Here is a 27,102-nt window from a genome sequence, read left to right on the forward strand (position 1 = left end):
AAAATACTGAGTTGGATCGGTCTTAAACTCAGAGATATACCAGAGTGAATAAATTATTACTTATTCCAAGAAAGAAAGAATTCCAACTTGAATTATCTACATGAGATATTAAAACAGAAAAAACACAGTATAGCACATTAACAAGAACAAGAGAACTTTGTCTTTTACTGCTGTTTTTTTTAATGGGGAAAAAGATGGCAAAAGACTTTGTAATCTTCCTCTTCCACATCACAATAAACCGAAGTTGTTTTTATTTTTTTTTTCTTTTAATCAGAGGAATTACTTTCAACCTCCTCTAAACCAACTTTATGGGCAATCTCTAATTTATAGTACTGTAAAGACAGTGTATCCAGATTTACATAAAATTTCATGGCATACTTTACTATAAACACTCAAATCTTTGTAAACTTTTAAAATTGGCTTTGTGGTGCTTTGGTAAACTTGTTTAATAGTGACAAGTTAAATCTAAGGTAATAAGACTATGTGATTGTTGGGAGTGGAAAAATTGGTCTTATTATATCATGACCCTGTTAGGATTTTCTTTTACTGGTTACTGCCAATTGTTTCCAAGTATTTAACAGATAAATGCTGCTCTATGGTCTCCAAAAGTGGCCCGTTTTCCTGGAAGAGTAAGTAAAGAGAACAGACAAGTCATTCTCTGGGATTCTGCTTTTGCTAAGAGCAGACAGAAAATTCAGCTATATTTGCTCTTCTCTTTTACTCCTCCTATACTTGGAAGGGAAAAACACGAGGTTGACCCTTTTCCACCTTCCTCGAAGTATTCTGGGGTCTGACCTCAAGCTCCCTTTGGGCCCTCTAAGGCTGGTTAGGAGCATCAAAGAAGGGGTAAGTCGAAATTCAGAGGGAGTACTCCAACTGATAACCATATACACATAATTTCATTTTAGTAAAATTTTTAAGTATGAGTTTAGTACTCTTCAAAATCTACCATACCACAGACCTCAGCAAAGCTGCAATTCATCAGTTTTCATCCTCAGTTTCAATTCTTTAACCTTCAAGAACTAAAGTAAAATCAAGTTTTCAAAACACATGACTGTAAGCAAAGCTTAAGCCTTTATATCAACTGAGAATTAAGAATTTAAATCCACCTCTTTCTTAAATGAGTCACTTGATATGATAAAGTTAAAAAAAGTAAAAATCCTATCAACCTTTGACTCTAGAGTTTAAAAAAATATTGATTACAACTCCTGCTACAGACTCATGATTACCTCCCAAGCTATCCACAATAAAAAGAAAATCATGGAAGTCAAAAAGCAGCTTGATTGTCAGTAGTATCAGTTTCCATCTTCTTTAACCCATGTGAATGTTTAAAGACATTTAACATGTGGCAGAAGAAAAGGAATCACACTACTTCTAATATTCATGATAACAAAGTCTCCATGAAAACATTTAAAGAAACTCCATGATTTCACACCTAAAATTAGACTTCTATTAATAACCAACAAGCTAGTTTCTTTTCTATACCTCACTGCTCTGTGTATTTCTAAATGATTTATAGAGAAGTTCAGGAGAACTGTAAGGGTTTTCTTTAGTTAACTTTGAACATTAACCTGTTCACATGCCAGAAGCTGTTATACCAAATATTTAAAAATTAGAGCTGTGCTGGGGAAAAAATGACCTACAAAAAGAAAAGACATAGTTTCTGCCTTTGAGACAGCTTCACAGCCTAAAATTTCAAAAAGCAGCAGAAAAGCAGAATAGGTTTTGTTTATTTGCTTTCTCCATTTGGATATTAATCAATATAGCATCAAGTCTAAAGTTCAACTACTAGTAACATTATTTCCTCAGTAGTCATCACTTACAATAAGATTCTAAATTTACATTAAGTGAAAAACAAACAAACCTAACAGAAAAGACATTAGGGCCTGTTATTAAACCTTTAAGTTAATAACAAATGAAAACAGAACTAAACCTAATGAAGGCACTATTGTAAACAGCAATCCACACCCGATCCCCACAACCTCAAAAAAAGATTTTCACTAGGAATTGAGAATTATACTATGGCCCTTTAGAAAAAGCAAACAAAGGAAGTGTAACATTAAAAAGGAAACTGAATTATGATCACTATGTATGTACCTATACTGACAAAATAAACTACTTGCCAGCAGTACCTTGAAATTTCCTTAACTGTAAAAGTACTAGTTCTTGAAAAAGCCCACTTAAACCACCCTAAAGTCTAAATAGTCAAGACATTTACTAAACTAGTGGTTCTTTAAATGAGAGCTGGGTGCAGCAGAATAACCTGGTGCTTGTTAAAACACAATGCTGGGCGCCCCTCCCCCATGGTTTCTGATTCACTGCATCTGAAATGGGGCCTGGCAGTATGCATTTCTAACAACTTCTCAGGTGATGCTGAAGCTGCTGGTCCGGGGACCACCTGCTGAGAACCACTGGCCTAAATTATTAATAGTACATCAGCACAGCCCTAACCAAAAGTTTGGTCAAGATGCATGTAAACAAATAAAAGGGTAGAATACTTAAATACTTAGAAAGACCGCTGATAAATTCACCCTTATTACATCAAAACATCTACATCTGCTTCGTGGTCTTCCTCAGTCACTTTCAAGGACAGCACTTCTTCATTAAGGAAGAGCCCACTGAGCCTCTCCTTCCGAGCCTGCCTCTGCTCTTTCAGCTGCCTCTTGCGTAAAGCCTTCTGCTGTAACTTCCGCTGCTTGGATCGCTTCTGTCAAAATAAAAATTTCTAAATCAGTAAGATTCAGTTCTGGCATATCCACCCCAGAATATTTTATGGATCAAATTCTGTATTTTCAGGATCTCTGGAGATGTCCAAATTCCTCTGCAGGATGATCCTGGTTCCAGTAAGTGAGCCATTGGCTTAGACTAGAAAATGATTCTTCAAGATTCTATTTTTATACTATTTGACCCGTGAATCTTAGGAAGAACTGAAACCTGATCATTTTGCCTAGTTATGGATAATCAGTCATTTCAAAGTTTTTTTTTTTCAAAATTAAGGTACATTGGTGTAACTGCAGAGTGAACACATAATAAACAATACTGAATACCAATGTAGAGACCATTGCCAATATCTCTAATGCTTACACTTTTAAGGTGTTTTTCATCCAAAAGCACTAGCAATTTTACAATGGCTGGGAAAGAATCATGTCTTTTCCACATTAGGCAAATACCATCTTAAAAGCCCATTAGAAACCCAGTGGGTACTCCATTCCTTGTCAGTGGTAAACTGATGGAAAAAAGAAATGACCACATATCCAGAGGAATCCCCTGGCAACCAACAAAGCTGGCTATGTTTCTGCAACTTTGGTAAGAGCCAGGGAAGGAAGGAATGTGTATCTCCTAGTCACCCACTGGGTTCCATTAAGAGTTACAGAGATACCTTTTTTATCCTTAAGTTGGCTCCAAACTGTCACCACTGCAAGGAACCGAACTTACCTAAGCATCACAAAACCATTCTAAAGACACTTATTAAACCTCCCTATTTTTTTATGTGCCCAAAAGTATTAAAAGAATTCTTCAACTGTAAATAGACAGAAATTAGAGGTGTTATTATATTTTTAAAAGATCTAAGAACAAACATTCGAGATTAAAACTCTAAGAAAACATTTAATACACACACACATGCGCGCGCGTGGGCGACATGCAGAACATTCTTAGGAGCTAATAGACAGCAACATCAGCAACATAGTGAGATCCGCTCAGTAGTGAGTTGCAGCCAGTACTGCAATCTTGAGACTCACTCACTATTTCCATCAATTTATCTTACTTAAAACAGACACAAAAATCAGGTAAAATTGTATGTGATACCGCTGTGGGTCAAAACAGTATTTCAAAGCACTCAGCCAGAAGGGCTTTACTCAGTAGCAGACTATCCTGCTTGTTCAATTAAAGCCAAAACCCACAGGCATTCAGAGAGCAAGATAATTTTAACTCTTCAAGAAATTTATACGAAGGAGTACTAATGTTAATATTGAAAGGTAAAGTTTTGTATTGATTAGACATTTTACTTTTGAATCCCGAATCCGCTCTGCTGCACTTGCAGACAAGTTGCTGTCACTGTGTGCTCGACTCATGTTGGCACTGGAGTTTGAAGCAGAGTTTCCAACACTGGACCCACTGCTGCTTGCAGAACTGACCATGCTGGCACTGCTGCTGCTGGCACTGGCACTGGCCCCGCTCACTCCACTGGTGCTTGCACAACTAAAGTTGCTTCTCTTCCAGGCCTCTCTTGCAGGCCGTTGGCGAGGGCTATGCTCCTTGATATAGTTTCTGACCTTGGAACACACAAAAACTGGTCAGTGTCATTCCTCAACATTCTCCCTCAAAATACTGGCAAAAAGAATATTGTACATAATATAAGACATTATCAGAAGTGCTACAGATGTACTCATCAGGGAAATGCAAATCAAAACTACATTGAATAGCATTTGGGTGGCTAAGTCAGTTAATGGTGTGCCTTTGGCTCAGGTCATTATCCTGGAGTCTTGGGATCAAGCACTGATCTGGGCTCCCTGCTCAGTCGGGAGTCTACTTCTCCCTCTGCTCCTCCCCCTTGCTGTGTTTTCTCTCTCTCTCCTTTGCTCACTCTCTCCCTCAAATAAATAAAAAAAACTCTTACAAAAAACCTACAAAGAGGTAGCACCTCACACCTGTTAGAATGGCTAAAATCAACACAAGAAACATCAAGTGTTGGCAAGGATGTGGAGAAAGGGGAACCCTCCTGCACTGTTGGTGGGAACGCAAACTGATGCAGCCATTCTGGAAAACAGTATGGAGGTGCCACCAAAAGCTAAAAATAGGGCTACCCCACGATCTAGCAATTGCGCTACCAGGTATTTACCCAAAGAATACAAAAATACTAATTTGAGGGATACATGCTCCCCCACCATGTTTAAACCAGCATTATCAACAGCAGCCAAATTATGGAAAGAGCCTAAATGTCCATCAACCAATGAATGGATAAAGAAGATGAAGTATGTATATATATAATAGAGTATTGCTCAGCCATCAAAAAGAATGAAATCTTGCCATTTGCAATGACATGGATGGAGCTAGAGAGTATTATGCTAAGTGAAATAAGTCAGAGGAAGACAAATACCATATGGTTTCACTCATACATGGAACTTAAGAAACAAGATAAGTGAGAGAGGAAAACCAAGAAACAGACTCTTAACTATAGAGAATACACATGGTTACCAGAGGGGAGGAGGGTGAGGGGATGAGTTAAATAGGTGATGGGAATTAAGGAGGGCACTTATGAGGAGCACAGGGTATTGTATGTAGGTGTTGAATCACTCAACTGTACACCTGAAACTAGTATTACACTGTATGTTAACTAACTGGGATTTAAATAAAAACTGTAAAAAAAAATGTTGGACTGGATCCTGGGATAAAACAAGACATTAGCTTAGGGGCGCCTGGGTGGCTCAGTGGGTTAAAGCTTCTGCCTCCAGTTCGGGTCATGATCCCAGGGTCCTGGGATTGAGCCCCGCATCGGGCTCTCTGCTCAGTGGGAGCCTGCTTTCCTTCCTCTCTCTCTGCCTGCCTCTCTGCCTGCTTGTGAGCTCTGTCAAATAAATAAAATCTTTAAAAAAAAGACATTAGCTGAAAAACTGGTGTAACCTAAATACAGTCTGTAGATTATTTAATAGTACTGTGTCTATGTTAATTTCTTGCTTTTGATGAATGTACCAAAAAAAGAACTTGGATTGTAATAGATGCTTAAATAAAAGTGACAATAAAAGACTAATTATAAAGAAATAAAAATAACATTTATTGAATACACACTTGTGAACCTGGACTATAAACTAGGTTGATCTGTTTGGCTTTTTCTTGAGTTGTAGGCTCTGTGAAGACAAGGATCATTTTTAAACTGTTTTGTATCCTAATATTTAATAGATACTTAATATTGTTAAATAAATAAATCAAATAAAACAGTGCTAGAGAGATACATAAGTAGACTATAAAGGATGAGAGAAATCTCTAAATGTAGAAACAAGTACCAGAAAAATTGACAGTGTTCAGAATTCTAGAATATATATTATAGAGCTTTATTTTAAAACATATAAAATATAATCAGCAAATGGAAGGCTATAGGCCTCCAGAATTTAGGATTATAAGAAATCACTCGGGGGCGCCTGGGTGGCAGTAGGTTAAGTGTCCAATTCTTGGTTTTAGCTCAGGTCATGATCTCAGGGTCATGATATCAAGTCTTCAGTTAGGCTCTACACTGAGCATGCCCTCTGCTGGTTTCTTTCTCCTCCCACTGCCCCAGCTGCTGCTCGCTCGCTCGCTCTCAAATAAATAAATAAATCTTAAAAAAAAAAAAAAAAGAAAATGCTCAGAAAAATTACCTTAAAACAAATCAGATTTGGCATTTTTTTAAAGGTTTCAATATGATTTAAGTAAGTTGCCGATTATATCTAAGATTAGGGTGTTTCCTAAATCTTAGCTAGGGGCCCATGGTAACTGTCTTCAAATGGAAGGTCCAATTTCAATACTATTGAAAAATGAGCTGGAATGTAGAAAATTATAGATGCCTGTTGAGAGAAATACTGAAATAAAATTTTTATAAATGATGATAAATGCAAAACTTTTAAAAAATGAGAACATAAGTATTCATTCAACTATGTACCAAAAAAAAAACTAGAGCAGTACAGACTGTTTAGAAGACACCAGAAATGTATATTTCAGCATAGCAAAAGGAAAATTACATTTTACCCTAGCCAGCCTCAATTACTCCATAAGACAACTCAAATCCCCAAATTCAGATGTTCACTCAAGTATAGATAGCCCTCAATAATCAGTATTCTGATTCTGTCAATCACTCTTTTTTAAGGTGAATTAGAAAAAATAAATAGCATAACCACCCCTTATGTGGTAAAATTAAGTTACAAAGCCTACACAACTAAAAAGAAGGTTCTAGATCCACATGATCCCAGAAAGGCACTGCCAGGTGAGATGCACCTAAAACCTTACAACCATGTACTCTGAATTACTGCCACCATTTTTTCCCATATTACATTTCATAGCAGTGATTTGGACCTTAATTATTTGTGTATTTTAAAATATTATTCAAGTCTACATACTATAAAATAATGATTTTCTTAACAGCTGTAAAATTTGTATTTTCTTTACATACCTGCTTAAGTTTTTCATCTGTGAGACAGTTAAGTTCAATAATAAACTCACTGTCTGTAGGGGAAATTTGAGCAGAAGGATCAATTATTTTTATAATATCAAGTTGCTCCCGAAGACCCATCTCTGTACTGACTTTACGACTCAGATACTCAATATATTCCACCTATGTGATAAAAAATTATAATAAACAAGATCAGTGCCAAAACCTCTAATATTTTAGTGTGTCATTTATAATGTTTCAAATATCAAAAGCACTTAACGTGATATTCATTCCCTACAAAACAGTTAAAGCCCCCACTCAGATTGTACAAAGCAATCCACATTTACCCAGTAGCTTTATATAGGCAATACACTGAGCTTTCCAGAGTCTCCACATATATGCTTTCAATTAAGAACATCAAGATCCCTACCTGCTCATCGTTTGTCATTGCACTCCAAGGAAGTTCATCTAAATTCCGATGCTTATTTTTCTTTTTAGGAAGCAGGCAAGGTGAACTCGGAATACTGGGTATGACATCAGAAAGTACATCACTCCCACTGGCAATGTCACTGCCTGGTAACTTTATAAAAATAAGAAGGGGTAGGAAAAGCAAAATTTTTCAAAAATACATTTTAAATCCCACAACATATTTCACATTGATTAAAATGACTTTTTAATGACAAATACAGAAAGAGAAGACATTAATTCTGATTCGCTATTTTAGACAAAGCAGCAATATCAACATAGTCTTTGTATACAGTCATTTATTCAATGAGATATTTTCCAAAAGCTGAAAATCATATAATCAAGACTTGTTAATAAAATGCTAACTTAAGAGTCAATCACCCTTAGGGTTTTTAATTCATGGTGTGAATGTAGGCTAGGGCTCACACAGCATGATGAATGAGGAACCCTGGTCTCCATCTCAGGAGATGAGAGTGATCTGCCATGACCTGGCTCTTTGCCCAACACTATGCTGGAGACACTGTCAATATAAAGACAAATAAACCATGGCCCTTGTGCTTAACTCAGTATCAACAACAAGGCAATTAAAATAATTTAAAATATGCTGTTAATACAGAGCAAACCACTTTAAAGATCAGAATTATTTGAAAAATTAGAAAAACTTTAAGAAAAATTAGAAAAATGCTGAGACAACATGTAGACCAAGGAGAAAAGCAAGCAAGTCTGATACACAGAAAATCTATTTAAAGTGAGATGAACACCAAATAAATGTGCTAAAATTTTACACTGCCTAATAAAAACCAGTTAGAATGGGGTGCCTGGGTGGCTTAGTGGGTTGAGGCCTCTGCCTTCAGCTCAGGTCATGGTCCCGGGGTCCCAGGATCCTGGGATTGAGCCCTGCATCGGGCTCTCTGCTCAGTGGGGAGCCTGCTTCCTCCTCTCTCTCTGCCTGCCTCTCTGCCTACTTGTGATCTCTGTCTGTTAAATTAAAAAAAAATTCCCTTAAAAAAAACAGTTAGAATGGATTCCATTTTTTAACAGCTATCTTGAGTTGTGATACAAAGAAGAGTACATATCTAATATATATAATTTGAGAACTTTGGACATATGCATACAACCATAAAACCATCACCACAATCAGGATAAAAAACATATCTATAAACATATCCAAAAGTCATATCCAAAAGTCAGAATGGGTTTAATTTTAAATAAATGTGTTTAGGGACACCTGGCTGGCTCGGTTGGAGAAACATGCAACACTTGATCTCAGGGTGGTGAGTTTCAGCCCCACACTGGGTATAGAGAGATACTTAAATAAACTTTTAAAAATAAGTAAGTTTAAGTCATTCATCAGAAACATAATTCCTTCTACAAGGAGTACATAATTTTCAAAGATAATTCTTTCATTTTTACAAGGTAAAATATACTACTTGTTGTTGTTGTCCTGTGCAATTGCATCTGAACTCCAGGTGATTACTAGGCTTTTGAAGTTACCAAAAGAGAAAAGCTACTTTAGCCATGAAGATTATTGCAATCACACACATCTGGTCTCCTACTCTCCCTGGAGCACTCATTAATAGGTACAGGGGAGTCAAAGGATTTTAAGTCATGGTCCTTATACAAAAACTTTATACTCCACTGGGGAAGATAATATTATAACACAAACATACAATTATACAAAATAGCAAATGACAAATGCCCAGTTTGAAATGACAGATCATCAAGAGAAATATCTAGCTGTGAGTTAAAGCTGCAGGATTAAAGCTTAGAAGAGCTACAAGGGGACCAGGCAATGGGGAGTCAATTATACAGAAGGGACTAACAAACAAAGATGCAAAAATGGGGCTGATCACCATGCAAGGTGACCATAATGCTTAGAATGAAATTGTCTAAGCTACTACTGTTAAAAACCACATTTTCATTTTAACAATCACTGATGAGTCCAAGTATATAAATGACTACCAACAATTTGTATGACTTCCATTAAAAATCTCATTAACTAACACTGCTTTAATTGTTCATTCACTCTTAGCCTTGATGTAATCTATTCTATCTAGTCAGTGTCATGAAAGCATGATTGCTGAATGCACAGATGAAGGCCATCTTTCAGTCTTTAATGTCAAAAAAGAAAATATTTTGCTATTTTCCTTTTGAAAGAAATCACAACACTACTACATTAAAGAGCTCCCTGGGGTTCCTAAAACAAAATGAAACCGTTCGTATCAGATGAAAGTCCTCCCCTACTTCAAGCTCCTTTGATATATTAGGTAATGGCACTATCAAAATATGTATACTCTCAAAATTTAAGAACAATTTCCACCTGAATCTTTAGTGAACATCTGCTAGTTAACAGAGTATATGTTAAGTACTTATATTTGTGCCTTTGGTTCTGTTTATGTGTATGTTGGGTGTGGGGGTGGGGTAAAGAGGGCAACTAGTGGTTCTTTGGCTATTTTTTTTTTTTTAGGGAGAAGTGAAAAGATGCCAGAGTTCAAATCCCAGTTCTGCTGCTCACTAGCCATGTGATCCTGTGGAGGTTAGTTTGCTTCTTTGAGCCCCAGAGTTATGGTTAATGTCACCCATCTCAAAGGATTGCTGAGAAATTTAAATGAGGTGATAGGCCTGGCACAAGGCAACAGTCAATAAACAGATGTCTTCCTTTTCCCATCTCTTTCTATTGTTTTGTACCCTGATAAAAGGTAGCATAAGCCATTAGAGAATGCCACATATTGCTAAAGTGGCTGAAATTTCACAAGGTACTCTCAGAATCACAGAATGTGCAAAAGGAGAAGGCATTCAAGTAAGGAGAATAACTTGGTAAAACCATAATTTTTTTTTAAAAAGTAGGTTGAGGATAAGGAGACTAATATAATTAAAACAGAAAATCAGTGCTAGGGGACTGAAAGCTCAATGGATGAACAAGCTGTTACATGATATGCAGAAGTAGGCCAGTAACATTTTCTAAGTAGAAGTAACTTGATGAAATTAGTCTTGAGGAAGATAAGTTAAAAAGCAGTATAGGGACAAAATAGAATAAGGAAAGACTAGAAATCAGACAGGAAGTTCTTATTTGATCTAGACTTAGACTAAAATAAACAAAAAATGTGAAGAAAAATGAGAATAAATAGGGAGAATTTCAAATGAAAAATGATTTACAAGGCTTTTTTATAAGATTTTATTTTTAAGTTATTTCAACACACAACATGGTGCTCAAACTCACAACCTTGAGATCAAGAGTCACAATGCTCTTCTGACTGAGATAGCCAGATGCCCAGACAAGACTGTTTGATAACTGAATGGATGATAGATGACCATTTGTTGAAACCAGAAGAACTGGCCACATTTCAGTCATACAACTCATACAGGGTAATGCACTTAAAAGACCTCAATTTTTTAGAGCAAGAGACCTGAGGCAATATTATAGATCTTCTAGTCCAACACCCTCATTCTACGAATAAGGAAAAATGATGTCTATGGAGGGTTATTCTGACTAGTGCCAGTATCCAAAGTGGAACATAAGCCTGGTGCTTTCAACTATGCTGGGATGTCTTGCCTTGCAGGTAGTTTGGAATGAGAGAAGAACACGATTGAATATGGAAAGTTTGTAGTGATAATGAAAGAATCAAGTGCAAATGTCCTTCAAAATGACAACACTCATTTTTCACTACACTGTAAGACATATCACAAAGTGGAGTCTATTTTTTTCCATGGAAACACTGTAATTGGAAGTTACATTACTGATCAAGGATTTGGCACCAGATAATAGGTACATTAAATAATAAGGTCATCCAAGTGAAAATGTCAAGTAGTCAACTGGAGATATGGGATCAGAGCTGCAGATGTACATCAGAATTAACTGTATGAGCTCCTGTATATTTATTAGACAAGCAACTTTCCATTTTATATCTCAAGCTAAAAATGTTTAATAATTCTTATTCCATATTTTTCATGGACAATAATATTTAGTATATATTATAATCAGTAATTGTGACAAGTAGGGAAAATTAAATCAAACCTCTGCCATATCTTCTGCAGTACGCAGCAAAATTTTATGAGTAAGCTCATTTCTGTAACAACTGATGTGTAGTTTCAAATTGCACCTTTAGGTTTCAAGTGTGACAGCTGAATTACTCACTCTTTGAATTTTCTATGGTTCCCTGCTCAACAGTAAAATAATTTCTCAAGCTCTAACACTAGTCAAATAGAGCTTTAATAATAAAAGGACTGCAAGCAAAGAAGACTATTAAAAAAGCAAAATGCTTTGATGCTACTTCACTGTAAGGTTAAAATCCTGCCTTATCAAGTAGTTAGTATTTCTCTTCCCAGAGAATCCATGAATCCTTTATATTTACTTTAGTAGTAATTGAAACATCTGTTAAAAAGATTTAAATGTAGTTTTTAATTACAACAGAGGTACTAGGAATTTTTAAGTTATAGTTAACAATTTTAATCTATATTAATCCTAACACATAATTTGTAATTATCTTCTTGGATAATTTACTGCACATCATTACAAGGTCCCACAAAGACAAGAGATCATTTTAAACCTTTCAGAATATTTAAATAGCAAATATCCATGGTAACAGAGTACCCACACTCCACTTTCAGAAGTGGGGAAACACATTACTAAGGCAGGCCTCGTTTTTATTCCAATGTTCTAGTCAGTCATGTGCATTAATAGTGAGTGGTTGGGGATAGTTTTCCACTCTATGCATGAAATGAGTAAAGAAATCAGCAATTAAAATTTAAAAAATCTGCCACTTTGTAACATTATGGATAAGAACTCTAAATCAAAGAAAATAATCAGAAAAAATAATTCTCAAAATTATCAGAACTCCATCCAATTATCTTTATTAAGAATCTTTGTGAATAAATGAAACAAGATGGGATCCGGAGGGAGACAAACCATAAGTGACTCTAAATCTCACAAAACAAACTGAGGGTTGCTGAGGGGAGGGGGAGGGAGAGGGAGGTGGGGTTATGGACATTGGGGAGGGTATGTGCTATGGTGAGTGCTGTGAAGTGTGTAAACCTGGCGATTCACAGACCTGTACCCCTGGGGATAAAAATACATTATATGTTTATAAAAAAAATTGCAACCACCAGGGTCGATTATCTGATTCCTAATTACAACTTGCATGTGTGGATAATCTTGGACTAAAAAAAAAAAAAAAAAGAATCTTTGTAGTAGTCTGGTTTTATTTTAATTTTTATTTTTTTAATTTTTTTTCAGTGTTCCAGAATTCATTGTTTATGCACCACACCCAGTGCTCCATGCAGTATGCGCCCTCCATAATACCCACCACCAGGCTCACCCAACCTCCCACTCCCCACCCCTCCAAAACCCTCAGATTGTTTTTCAGAGTTCACAGTCTCTCATGGTTCATCCCCCCCTCCAATTTCCCCCAACTCCCTTCTCCTCTCCATCTCCCAATGTCCTCCGTGTTATTCCTTATGCTTCACAAATAAGCGAAACCATATGATAATTGACTCTCTCTGCTTGACTTATTTCACTCAGCACAATCTGATTTTAAATACAAAGTGTGCACTTAAAAAATGAGGCAGAGAATAAAAAGGTAACCACACAAAGATGTTTACTGCTGTGTTACCAGTAGGAGAAAAAATTTTGAAACAGATGTAAAAGGGGAATGGTCTCACAATTTCTGGCACCAGGAATAGTACAGTGCCAGGAATAGTACCAGGAATATTATACAGTCACTAAAAGAGTTATTATGAAGGTCATGAAAAAGTTTATATGTTAAATGAGAAAACTGTATTACAGTACATTATCCAGAAGAGAAAGGAATACTTCCTAACCCATTCTATGAGGCCAAAGCAAGACAAAGACATCACAAGAAAACTACAGACCAATATCCCTTATGAATGCAGATGCAAAAATTCTCAACAAAATACTAACAAATGAAATGCAGCAGCATATTAAAAAGAACATAAAACATGACCAATTCAGATTTATTCCAGGAACATAAGGGTGGGTCAACATACAAAAGTCAATGTAGTACATCATGATCGTCTCAATAAATGCAGAAAAAGCATTTTGACAAAATCTAAATAGTTCTTTCAGATAAAAATAACGAACAAACTAGGAGTAGAAGGGAAATTCCTTAATATGATGAAAGGCATTTATGAAAAACCTACAGCTACCATTATGCTCAATGGTGAAAAACTGAATGCCTCTCTCTTAAGATCAGAAAAGACAAGGATGCCCATTTCTGCAACTTCTATTCAACACTGCACTGGCCATCTAGCCAGGGGAACTAAGCAAGGAAAGAAAGAGCTACCCAGACTAGAAAGGAAGAAGAAAGCCTATCTCTATTCACAAATGACAAGATTTAAAACACAGAAACTCTAAAGAATCCACACAGAGAAAAATAATCATTTAAGCTAACAAATGAGTTCAGCAAAGTGGTAGGATAAAAAAAATCAATATACAAAAATCAGTTTTATTTCTACACACTAGCAATGAACAATGCAAAAATGAAATTAAGAAAACAATTCCGTTTTCTACAGCATCAAAGGAATAAAATATGTAGGAATAAATTGAACCAAGGAAGTACAAGGCGTGGACACTAAAAATAACAGATTTGATGCAATCCCTACCAAAATTCTAACTGCCCTTTTTGCAGAAATGGACAGCCTGATTCTAAAACTCATGTGGAATTGTAAAAGCGATCCCCAATAGCCAAAACAATCTTAATAAAGAACAAAGAACCTCATGCTTCCTGATTTCAAACTTTACTATAAAGCTTGAGCAATTAAAACAGTACAGTAACTGGCATAAGGAGAGACATACATATTAATGGGACAGAATCGACAGTCCAGAAATAAACCTACTCATCTATGACCAATTCATTTCCACAAGGGTACCAAGACCATTCAATAAGCAATGAATATAGTCTTTTCAACAAATCATGTTGGGACAACTGAATATCTACATGCAAAAGAATGAATTTGTACCCCCATCTTCTCCCATATACAAAAAATAACTCAAAATGGTTCAAAGACTAGGTGTAAAAACTAAAACTATAAAACTCTAAGAAGGAAACAGGTGAAAATCTGTATGACCTTGGATTAAGCAATGGTTCTTTAAAATATGACATCATAAGCACAGAACTGAAAGAAGAAATAAACTGAACATTACTAAAATTAAAACCTTTTGTGTGTCAAAGGACAGTATCAAGTAAAAAGACAACCCACAGTAAAGGAAAGATCTTTTGTGAATCATGTATAAGGGTCTAGTAGCCATAACATATAAGAACTCTTTCAATTCAACAATAAAAGACAACACAAATTAAAAATGGGCTAAGGATTTGAATAGACATTTTTCCAAAAAAGAACACCAATCACCAGCAAGCATATGAAAAATAAGTACATGAAAAGATGCTCAACATCATTACTTATTAGGGAAATGCAAATTAAAACCAAAATGAAATACCCCTTTATATACAGTAGCATGGTTGTCATCAAAAAGACACACAATACTAAGTTTTGGCAAGGACATGGAGCAATTAGAAGTTTCATACATTGCTGGTGGAAATGTAAAATGGTACAGCCACTTTGGAAGACACTTTGGAAGTTCCTCAAAAAGTTAAACATAAAGTTATCACATGACTCAGCAATTCCACTCCTAAGTGTATGTACAAGAGAATTAGAAATATACATCCACAGTATGTCAACTATACTTCAATAATAAAAAAGATACATCCATATAAAAACTTATATCTGAATGTTTACAGCAGTATATTCATAATAGCTGCAAACTGGAAACCAACCATTAGCAGATAAATGGATAAACAAAATGTGATGTGTCCATATCTATTAAGCAATGAAAAAGAATTAGTGTGGACTGAATGTGTGCACCCTCCCTACACCACCACCACCACCAAATCCCTATCTTGAAGCCCTAATCCTCAGTTTGGAGGATCTGGGGTAGGGCTTTGGGTGATAATTACATTTACATGAGGGTAGACCCCCCATGATGGGATTGGTGACCATAATTATAAGAGGATGAAGAGAGCACAGCTTGCTCTCTCTCCCCTCTCCATGTGAAGATAAAACAAAAAGCAGCCATATGCAAACCAGGAAAAGGATCCTCACCAGAATCTGACCATTATGGTATTCTGACCTTGGACTTTTAGCCTCTAGAGCTGTGAGAAATAAATGTTTGTTGTTTAAGCCACCCAGTCTATGGTATTTGTTATAGCAGTTAAGCTAAGACAGAAATGAAGTACTGTGACACACTACAACATGGATGAACCTTGAAAACATGCCAAGTCAAAGAAGCCAGAGACACATATTATATGAGTACATTTATATGATATGTAAAAATGCACACCCAAAGACAAAGTAGATTAGTGGATGCCAGGTGATGGAGGTGATGAAGGCAGGGGGGAATTGGTAGTATCTGCTAACAGGTATGGATTTTAGAGTGACGGAAATGTACCTGAATTAGATAGTTGTGATGGCTGTACAACACTGTGAATATATTAAAAATCACTGAATTATACACTTTAAAATTATCAAAATGGCAAATTTTATCTCAATTTTTTAAAAGCTAAAAATATTTTAATTTTTTATGCAAATCATATTTACAACTGTACATAAAATAGAAACATCTGAAATAATATAAAATATAAAAAGAGGTGTTTTAGATTTGTTTTCCTCTTTAAAAATGCTTAATTTTCAGTGTTGCATTTTTATAACAAGAAAAAACTGAAACCAATCTAAATATTCATTATTAGAGAATAGATTAAATAAATTGTGATATAGCTATTGAAAAGAATGAGATGTTAGTTGCAAAAAAGCAAAGGGCCAAACTGGCTGAAATAGGATTCCATTTGTGTGTTTTTAACACTGTGCAAACATACTTGTATCTGCACAAGCTCTTAACAGTGGTAACCAGAGCAGAGTGGGACTTGGAGAACTGTTTTTAACTTCATGCCAGTCTGTCTTCCTATTTTAATAAGAAAATGTTTGAAATAAAATAATATTTGGTTCCTCCTTTGGAATTCAACTTCCAAGATTTGAATGGCTTTCAAACATAGGAGGCATTCAAGTATCTGTTGAATATTAACATTAGCTATACGCAAGGAAAGCTTCCTCAAATGTTACTGTCTTTTACAATCAGAAAATGGATGTTGCAATAACATGATTTCCATTTTCTGATAGACTGCACTCATTATAAGGCAGAATTTACAAACAATTTGCCACAAAGCCGTTTTACACGGCATATATGCTACACACACAAAACACTGTAGGGCAAAAAACAGCTCTACTATGAAGAGATTACAAAATGAGAAATTATATTTCTGACAACAGAACCAAAGCTTATGTTTTTATGATAACAGTGGTTTGTGATCTTAGATATATAGAACATAACCCTGATGCAAAGATATTGTGTCCATAAGGACACAAAGGCTATTTACTATAAATGCAGGAAGAACACAGTTGCTTGGATGCATGTGTAGAAAAGTAGATGATATATACTAATGGGAACATTATACAAGTATTAAATCACATGAAAATCCACAAAAGGGTATCTGTAGCATCAGAAGCCTAAATTGTACATTAGCAAAAAAAAAAAAAGGATACATATTCCATCTAATTCTTAATGTTGCCAGGGATGAAAATATCAAAATACAAATTCATTATTCTATTTATGGAGTAATAATGGTAATACAAGGGGGTAAAAAAACAAACCTACCTGCCATTCAAACTCACTATCTGACCAATCCCAGTATGTGCTAATAGAAGAAGAGACATCACTGCAGACACTCCCCTCAGGGAATAAATCAAAAGAAGTGAAGTCTTGATCATCTAACAGAGAATAGCAATCATCTTGATCTCCAACAGAAACTGATGAAAATAGCTCTTCACTGCACTCTGAGCTGGCAACACTTGTTCCACAAGAAGTTAAATTCCACCTTAAAAACACAACACAAAAGAAATCACAACAGGAACTCCAGAATCCACACAATTTTAAGATATTAATAGGAGATACATTCAAGACATTTATGAAGAATGTAAATATATTTTTTAGGTATGACAATGATATTGTGATTATTTTCAAAGGAGCCCTTATCTTGTAAAGATGTATACTAAAAAATTTATGAATGAAATATATTTGGGATTTTTCACAAAATAATAAGAGGAATAAGGAATGAAGAGTGCTATAAAACATATTGCCATATGTGAATAACTGTTAAGCTGGGTGATAGATATGAGGTTCATTACACTATTCCCTTTACTCTTGTATTTGTCTAAAAATTTGTGTAATAAAGTATTTTAAAAGAAAATTGTATCTAGGGCTGCCTGGGTGGCTCAGCTGGTTAAGCATTGTGCCTTCAGCTCAGGTCATGATCCCAGGGTCCTAGGATGGAGTCCCGCATAGGCCTCCTGGCTCCATGGAGTCTGCTTCTCCCTCTGCCCGCGTCTCCCCCTGCTTGTGCGCACTCTCTCTCTCTCTCTGACAAATACATAAAATCTTTAAAAAAAGAAAATTGCGTCTAAATTAAGAATAAAGTAAAACACCTTCATCTATAAACAACACATATAGCATAGTGATTATGAATACACTCTAAAGTCAGACTGACTTCAAATTTTTGCTGTCGTTTGACTGCTGCTTGATCTTAAGCAAAACATAGTGTCTTCAAGCCTGAGTTCTCATCTTCAAGAGTTATTATGAAGATTACACAGGAATGCATACAGAAGTCTTAGAATAAAAAGTGCTCAATACACGTTAGTTGTTGTTGTTGTTATATTATTATTATATTATTATTATTACTAAAGGAAGAAGGTAGCCACAGCAGAGCAATAGAAAAGCAAAAAGTATACAGAAGTTCAAAGCATGTTTAAATAACTTTTATGTATCAATGCTATACAAGATCATTGCAAAGACATTAGAATAAGAAAGGAGTGATAAACCAGCAATTCCATTACCCAACAATAACTAATCCATAGTATTTTGGTACATGTATATATATCTTTTATAGAATCCGCATTCTGCACACATGCATGCACAAACACACACACATATATACATATTTCAGTATCCTGCTTTCTTCACTTAATATTATATATTAAACATTTCCCTATGACTATTACTTAAAAACATTTTGATGCCTATATAACATTCTACTAATTAAAAAGTCTCATGATTTACTTAATCTTATTCCTTCAATAATATTTAGGCTGTTTCCATTTTTTTTGGTATTACATATAATACCAAGATGAACTTTTTTGTTTCTAATTATTTATCAAAATACATATAATCTTTCAGGATAGATTACTTGAAAGTACTGAGTCAAAGGATATGACCACTTCTAAAGGTCTTATCATACTTCATTAAATGCCCTTCTGAAACACTGCACCAACTACACTCCCTGAAGCAGTATATAAAACATGCTCATTTCACCACAATCTTAACAGCAGTAGAATTTTAATTTTTAAAGTTTGACCTATCTGACAGGGGGAGAAAACATTTTTTAAAAAGATCCTATTTATTTATTTGTTAGAGAGTGAGTGAGAACGGGCAGGGGGAGAAGCAGGCTTCCTACTGAGCAAGGAGCCCAACACAGGACTCAATCCCAGGACCCTGGATCATGACCTGAGCAGAAGGCAGACGCCTAACTGACTGAGCCACCCAGGCGTCCTGGAAAAAAAAAATTTATATCAACTTTTATTTCTTCAATTACTGGCAAGTTCAAATTTTAAAATGTTTATCAGCTATTTTGTCCTATTGTTTTTCTATGTGTTAATGTTTTCTTCACTGATTCTATGAGTTCTTGATGCATTAAGAATATTAACACTTTGCTTGTGGTATTTGTTGCTGGCTTACTTTTGTCTTGAAATCTACAAATCTGTTTTCTTTTGTGAATTTCCACTAGCTTCATACTATTAACAGGATAATCTTCATTGCTTAGGCAGCAGTCTAGGGAATTAATCCTTAAGATAATTACTTAGTATATCTGATACTAATAAGATACTGAAATAATGACTTCCTGAAGAAAATCCTGTTACTTACCTATTACTAGGTTGTTTCTCATCCTCATTAAATCCATTTTTTTTGAACCATGTTTTTCATTTTTTAACTCCCCCCCCTTTATTTTGTACTATTAATCTTAACTTCAAAGTTCTTGATTTACAAAATTTAGGCAATTTGACATTTTTATGGCACTTTTTCCTTTGAGCTAAATGTAGAATATTTTAAAGGATCAAAACACACACAGAAACACACTTGCTAAACTATTAGCAAGTTCAGTTCAGGTTCAGTAACTATCAGTACAGATGTCAATATGCTTTGTTAAATAGGCAAAATCTAAAATTCACCTAACATCTTAGAATACCTTGTAATATTACCTAGTTTCATCACATGCTTCCTAGGCAGGCAGTATCCTCATATTTTTAAAAAAATCAACAAATCTAGTAGAATTAACCAAATTTTTCAGGATGTACAATAAGGGAATATAAAAGCTAAAAAATGATAATCACTCTTCTAGACCTAGTAAACCATCATCTATGTTGTATTCCGTGCAAATTTTTTTTTCTTTTGTGTCTTCAAATTGCATGTGAGCTTTTTCAATCTTTATTCATTCACCCACACAACAAACATTTAGTGTCTCATGGGCCAAGTACTGTGTTATGTGGTAGGAAAAGCTGTTAGGTAATTTTTTTTATGAAAATTTTTTTCTGAGCTTGCAAAAATTCAGTAGAAATGTGCTTCCCTCCATGACTAATAATGACTTTCCTTTTCAAAAGACTAGATCACTGACAAGACAGGAATTTGCTTGGTTTTGTCCTCTTAATATAGAGGAAAATCAGTATGTTTCTCAGTTTTCTAGGTCCATGACTTTATAACAGATTTAACAGGATTCTGGATATTCTTAGAAGCTTTTGTTTCTTTTTCTTTTTCCTTTTTTTAAATTAACAGTGGTAAGAACACTGGGTTCATACCATCATTCAAACCAATCATTTACAAAATAGAAAAACAATATATTTACTACTAGAGATTTTTTAAAATTCTATTTTAATTTTCAAATATTGTTATTATGACTTTAAGGCAATGTGAACAAAAACAAAGCAGGTAGTACTTTTATCCACTGCCGGTGAGATTATTTGGTACTCTGTGTGTGTGTGTGTGTGTGTGTGTGTGTGTGTGTGTATATATATACATATATATGTGTATATATATATATATATGTAGATATATATATATATCAAGAGCTTCAAAAAAGTTCATCCTTTGGACTCAGTAATTGCCATTTCAGGAATCTATCACTTCCCCAGATAGAAATTGGGGAAAAAATGTTATGCCCAAACATATCTAAATAATATCATTTATAGCAGCCAACAAAGGAAAAGAAATGCCCCCCCCAAATATGGGGAAATTAAATAACATATCTAAATAATGGTGTTTTTTAATCATTAAAAATTATATTTTCAGGGGGCACCTGGGTGGCTCAGTCAATTGGGTGCTTGACTCTTGATCTCGGCTCAGGCTATGATCTCAGGGTTGTGAGATAGACGATGCCCCCCCCACCCCGTGGGGTTTGGTGCACTCACTCTCTGCGGAGATTGCTTGAGATTCTCTCTCTCCCTCTGCCTCTCCCCCCACTCACACGTTCTCTTGCACTCTCTAGAATAAATAAAATCTTTTTTTTTTTTAATTATATTTTCAAGGGCACCTGGGTGGCTCAGTCAGTTAAGCATCTGCCTTTGGCTCAGGTCAGGATTCCAGAGTCCTGGGATTGAGGCCTCTTGCCCCCAACTCATGTTCTCTGACTCAAATAAAAAAAAATTAAGGATTTTATTTATTTGACAGAAACAGCCAGAGAGGGAACACAAGCAGGGGGAGTGGGAGAGGAAGAAGCAGGCTTCCCACTGAGCAGGGAGCCTGATACAGGGCTTGATGCCAGGACCCTGGGATCATGACCTGAGCCAAAGGCAGATGCTTAACGACTGAGCCACCCAGGCACCCCAAAATCCTTAAAATTTTTTTTTTAAATTTTAAATTAAAATTGTATTTTCAGACTATTTTTTGGAAAGAAAAACACTTAAAATATAAATGTAAAAACCTGGTCACAAATTATATATAACCTGATCCTGATTTTTAAAAATTATATATAAACATAAAAAGAACATTAGAAGTAACATCAAAATGTTGATAGTTGTTATCTTTACTGAAAGGGGTTATGAGTGATCTTTGCAGTTTTGTATATGCCAATTTTCTTTTTTTTCAAGATCTTATTTATTTGACAGGGAGAGAGAGATAGTGAGAAAGGGAATATATGCAGGGGTAGTGGGAGAGGGAGAAGGACTCCCTGCTGAGCAGGGAGCCCGATGTGGGGCTTGATTCCAAACTTGGGATCATGACTTGAGCTGAAGGCAGACACTTAATAACTGAGCCACCCACACGCCCTTGCATACGCCAATTTTCTAAAGTGAGCTTTTGTAATAAAAATTTAAGAGTGATTCTTTTAAACTGTTTTGTTGGTTTCAAATATGTCATAAATGACCACTGTGTGCATGTGCTCAGCACGGAACTATTCAAATCTGCAAAGCCCTTATATCTTTTTCCAGTAGGAGAAAGCTACCTGATGCTAAGATCCTAGCTATAACCATAAAACTATTCGCAAAGACTTTCTACTTTAAAAAAGAAAAACGTTGGGGCACCTGGGTGGCTCAATGGGTTAAAGCCTCTGCCTTCGGCTCAGGTCATGATCCCAGGGTCCTGGGATCGAGCCCCACATCGGACTCTCTGCTCAGCAGGGAGCCTGCTTCCTCTTCTCTCTCTCTGCCTGCCTCTCTGCCTACTTGTAATCTCTGTCTGTCAAATAAAATAAATAAAAAAAAAGAAAAAAAAAGAAAAACGTTGAAAAGAATCCTATTGAAATGGGAGTTTAATGCAATAACTAGGTTTGCTGCCCAAATTTTAGTTTAAAAAAAAAAAAGTAAAGCCAAGAACATTTATCTGCAAATCTTATCTGCCAAAATCCCCATATAGCCACCCCCAACCTCTGCTACAACTTTGGAGCACAATAGGCCATCAAGGCCCCAAGTCAGAGCAGATGACACAATCCCTTCACTATACTCAAATTCTCACCTCTCCTCCTAGTGATCTCAATTGTCTTGGTATTATTATCCATCCCTCTTACCCTCTCTATAGTCTTGGAAGTAAAAAACATTCCATGTAATTTCTAAGAATAAATATTCCATTCATGTTCTGAGTTCATCCCAGCCATCTCCTGTCATCTCACACTCTCATATTTTCAATTTCTCCCTTTCCTGTGGGCTGCTTCTAAGGAGCTAAAAATCTCTATCCTTGGAAAAGAGAAAACTAAACAAGGCAAACAACAACAACGAAACCTATCCTGCCAATAGGGTGCACAAAAGTGAGACACTAGGTGCCTGGGTGGCTCAATTGGTTAAGCAACTGCCTTTGGCTCAGGTCATGATCCTGGAGTCCCAGGACTGAGTCCCCACATCAGACTCTCTGCTTGGCAGGGAGTCTGCTTCTCCCTCGGACCCTGCCCCTTCTCATGCTTGCTCTCTCTCATTCTCGCTCTCTCAAATAAATAAATAAAATCTTTAATAAAATAAGAAAAAGTGAGACACTGTCCCCTCACTTTTCACAATTATTCAATGTGAAAGTACTGATGTATTACTAAAAGATGAAGAGAATAACACATCTGGTAGCTCATATTAACTCCTTCACCTCACAATTTAATTACAGCACTTACCAAGATCATAATTTTTTCAATTTAGTAAATGACTTCCTTTTTTGATAATGGTGGAGGTTGCCATCGACAGATGCTAAAAGAAAACCCTAATTACATCAGAAACATCCTGTCCCAAAACCAAACAAAAATGTCTTACATACCACATATATTCCATATTAACATTTAAATTAAAAAATAATTGGGGCGTCTGGGTGGCTCAGTTGGTTAGGTGTCCCAACTCTTGGTTTTGGCTCAGGTCATGATCTCAGGTTGAGATCAAGTCCTGCATCGGGTTCAGCACAGAGACTGCTTGAGCTTCTCTCTTCTCTCCTTCTGCTCCTTCCCCACTCTGGCATGTGCACATTCCTTCTCAAAATAAATACATCTTTAAAAAATAAGTTTCTTGGTTTATCAAAATTTATGTTGTTCTACCAAACTTCCAGACACACCCAACTGGGTCATAAAATCCTAAAAGATACTCCTAGGAATTCTTAGGAAGGTGGCTGTGTTCATGTAATTTTCCACAGAACCTAGAGTAATGATATGTCATCCTAAGTCACAGGTGACTCTGATATGAACATTATAAACATTCAAACTTAGGGCTCATAAATTAGGAGTGCCCTGAATTCCTTGGTTAACAAAGATTTAAAATATAGCCCAGAGTCCAGTAAACGAGCAGGCACAAAACTGCCATCATCATAAGGCTCTTATCAACGGCATTAAATAAGCTCCACAGTTTTCTTATCAGGTAACAAGGAAGAAGCAAGATAAAGGTAAACCAAGTATCTACCAACTAATAAGGTTTTTATTTCCAATAAAATGTGTTTTATAATGACTAAACCCTAAGCAGAACATCAATACTCAACTATAGAGATCTGGTTTTTGAATTGCTGCTTGAACTGGTGATGTGAAGAAAAGATATGACACATGCAAATCCAAAATAAAAGAATTCTGTAAACTAAACTTTGCGTACATACATGACTTAGCTGTTTGCTTCTTCCTGAAAAGAACTGACTGGTAGTATACTGTCCTCTCAAATGCCATCTTGAGGAGGGATAGGAAAAAACATTCCAGAATGAGAAAAGATTTAAAAAGCAAGGTAACCTAGGGCAAAAACATCATCTGATGTAAATATTGCTACTTCTGCTTCCCCTAATCTCTGTTGAAAAGGGTACAAAGCAAAATACATTAAACCTTATAGTGCCATTCCAAGCCTTCAGAAAAGTAGGGTAAGAGATGGAGGTTTTTAAAAAGCAGACAAAATGTTTGACTTGGGAAAACTGGAGTTGAACACGAACCTCCTCCATCTTAACTGCCCCATTCTGGAAAACAACCTTGGCCTTACCTTGGTCTTAGAAAAGGAATAGAAAAACACAAGAGAAAAAAATGGGAAGGAGAAAAAGGCCAGAACAAGCTGTAAGAAATATATTCTTCTTCTTGCTTCACTCTTCATCACCCCACCAATTTTGGCAGTGCTTATCCTTAGCCTCTTTCCCCACTCCCTTGCCTTCATCATAGGAGCAGGCTAATTCTGGAATCATTTCACTTCCCTGTGTATAGGACTTGCTCCAATGCTGCAAAACTTAAATAACAGTTGCAAAAGTATAATTTTATACTGTTTTCCAATGCAAACAATCCTAAGCACACGTGATTTCATAAATACATTACACTCATTACACATCATGGGTTAAGTAAGCTTCTGTGAGTCAGTCTTAGAAACTATAACAACCATTTATAACATCTGAGCCATTAGTTCTGTTCCAAGTTTCATCACTGGCTGCAAAGAAGTAATCTTGGCTTTGCCTAACTCAGTTTTATGACCTTGAACTTAGTCTTTCCTCTCTGGGCCTCAGTTTCCTCATTTTTGCAATGAAGATTTGGAAGAGTCGTAACGAATTTACTACCACTTCCTTTTCAAATGTGTTATACTGCTGTTCTGTCTATTTAACTATAACACCTGGTTTACAGACTCTAACTTTCTTTTAGGTAAGAATCTTATCTTACACACCGCCTGTACCTGGTAGAAGCTCAGTAAATCTGTAGGCTGATTTAAGAGGTGGGGGAGGGCATGCAAAAGACATTAAAATGTGGAAGGACTTGTTCATGCTCATATTGTAGATCAGAAGTCAGAACTAGACTCCTTAATTCGATGCCATCATTTTCCATAGCTGAACCCATCTCTTCCCTTGTTCTCCACACACCCTCCCAGGCCTTGGTATATATCTCTCCAATATCCACCTATATTCTAGGTTGGGGCTATATGTACAACATCTTCACATCCCCCACATTTGGTATAACACTCAAATGCTTACATGAGAGAATTCTCCAGAACACTCTAGTTTCCAATAAAATCAGTTAGGAGATGCACCCTCTGAGTAAATTTGTATAAGCAAGCCCATCCTAAGCTTAGCTCCATCCCTCCACTGGGGGAGCAAACCAAGGGATAAGCTACATGAAGGAACCTTCCAGATCTAAGCTTACAGATTTTGGCATGGCCTAAAGCGATAAAGCAAAGAGTTCATAAGGAGGAGAAAAAAAAGGACTGTCTGGTTTCCTGGAGCTTCACAAAAAAAAAAAAAATTGGGGTTGGAGTGGAAATTGGGCTGTGAGGAAGATTATAAATCAGGAAACTGGGGGCGCCTGGGTGGCTCAGCGGGTTAAAGCCTCTGCCTTTGGCTCAGGTCATGATCCCAGGGTCCTGGGATAGAGCCCCACATCGGGCTCTCTGCTCGGCAGGGAGCCTGCTTCCTCCTCTCTCTCTGCCTGCCTCTCTGCCTACTTGTGATCTCTGTCTGTCAAATAAAATCTTTTTTAAAAATTAGGAAACTTAAGATTCTAGCTTTCAAAGTGCCATCTTTCAAAAGAACCATAGATGGTTTTGAGTCATCCGAAATCTCTAGAGCATATGGAAAATGGAAAGGGTTAAACTTTCTCGGGTGGATGGAAACACGGATGCATCTTAAAACTGAAGGTGCGGATTTGGGATTCTCCCTGCACAGATGAGGCAGGAGGGGAAAGGGAGGCGTCGTTATGGTCAAAAGATGAATGGGGGAAAGGGAGCAAGTAAAATGCCGGCCAAAAGGAAAATCGGAGGGCAGGAGTGAAAATAGGGAGGAGGACAGGGAAGGAGCCAGGGAAGGAGCGCTGGTCGGAGGAAGGTGGGGGAGGGGACGAACGGAAGCGCAGACCCGAGGCGGAGCGCCAGGTTTGGGAGGGACCCAGCGTTCTCCCTTTTGAGGCAGGGGTGTGGGCACTTCGCCCCTGCCCTCAGCGACGGTTCATACCTGTTGGTGTGGAAGCGGTGGAGTGGATCCGTGCGATGACAAGAGGAAAGCTGGCAGCCGAAGTCGCTGATGTCCAGGCAGCCTGGCTCCTCGCTCGGGCAGGTGCCCACTCCGCGAGGGGGTCCCAGAAGCGGGAAGGGCTCCTCGGGGGTTAGAAACTTCTCGTATGAAGTGGTGGCCGACGTCTCGTCGGACATGGCTGGAGACGGCCTGGCTTTGGGCTCCCTCTGTGGCCCAGGGCTGCTCCCGCGCCTGCCCCTTCCCCCACTCTAACCTGTCCGCCGCCGCCGCCAAGCCGGGGTGTGCCCACCGGAGCTTGCTAACAGGCTGAGCGCCGCGGCCAGATGCCGCCCAGGGAATGCCGGCCGCGCTAAGAGGCTGCTAGAGGGCACAGCAACGGACTGGCCACCCCGTTAGCAGCTCAGTGGCCTCGGCAACCCTCTCCGTCGCGGCCGCTGCCCGGCCCAGCCCAGTCAGCGCAGCGCAGCGCAGCGCCGCC

General features: G+C 37.0%; 1 protein-coding gene across 2 annotated transcripts; it reads right to left on the reverse strand.

The window, feature by feature from the left end:
- FAM199X (family with sequence similarity 199, X-linked) lies at positions 1–27,102 on the reverse strand. 2 transcript variants are annotated; one of them, XM_032846171.1, is made up of 6 exons: positions 26,604–27,102; positions 17,307–17,526; positions 7,551–7,700; positions 7,142–7,303; positions 4,137–4,274; positions 1–2,707 (listed from the first exon to the last, which is right to left on the reverse strand). In XM_032846171.1, the coding sequence occupies exons 1-6, from the start codon at positions 26,798–26,800 to the stop codon at positions 2,537–2,539; spliced, it is 1,038 nt and encodes a 345-aa protein (XP_032702062.1). In that variant the 5' UTR covers positions 26,801–27,102; the 3' UTR covers positions 1–2,536. The 2 variants fall into 2 exon arrangements, with proteins under 2 accessions (XP_032702062.1, XP_032702061.1); XM_032846170.1 differs by having other exon boundaries at positions 4,008–4,274.

Source organism: Lontra canadensis, unplaced genomic scaffold (assembly GCF_010015895.1).
Source record: "Lontra canadensis isolate GAN:19392208 unplaced genomic scaffold, GSC_riverotter_1.0 scaffold172, whole genome shotgun sequence".
In the NCBI taxonomy this organism is placed as follows: Eukaryota; Metazoa; Chordata; class Mammalia; order Carnivora; family Mustelidae; genus Lontra; species Lontra canadensis.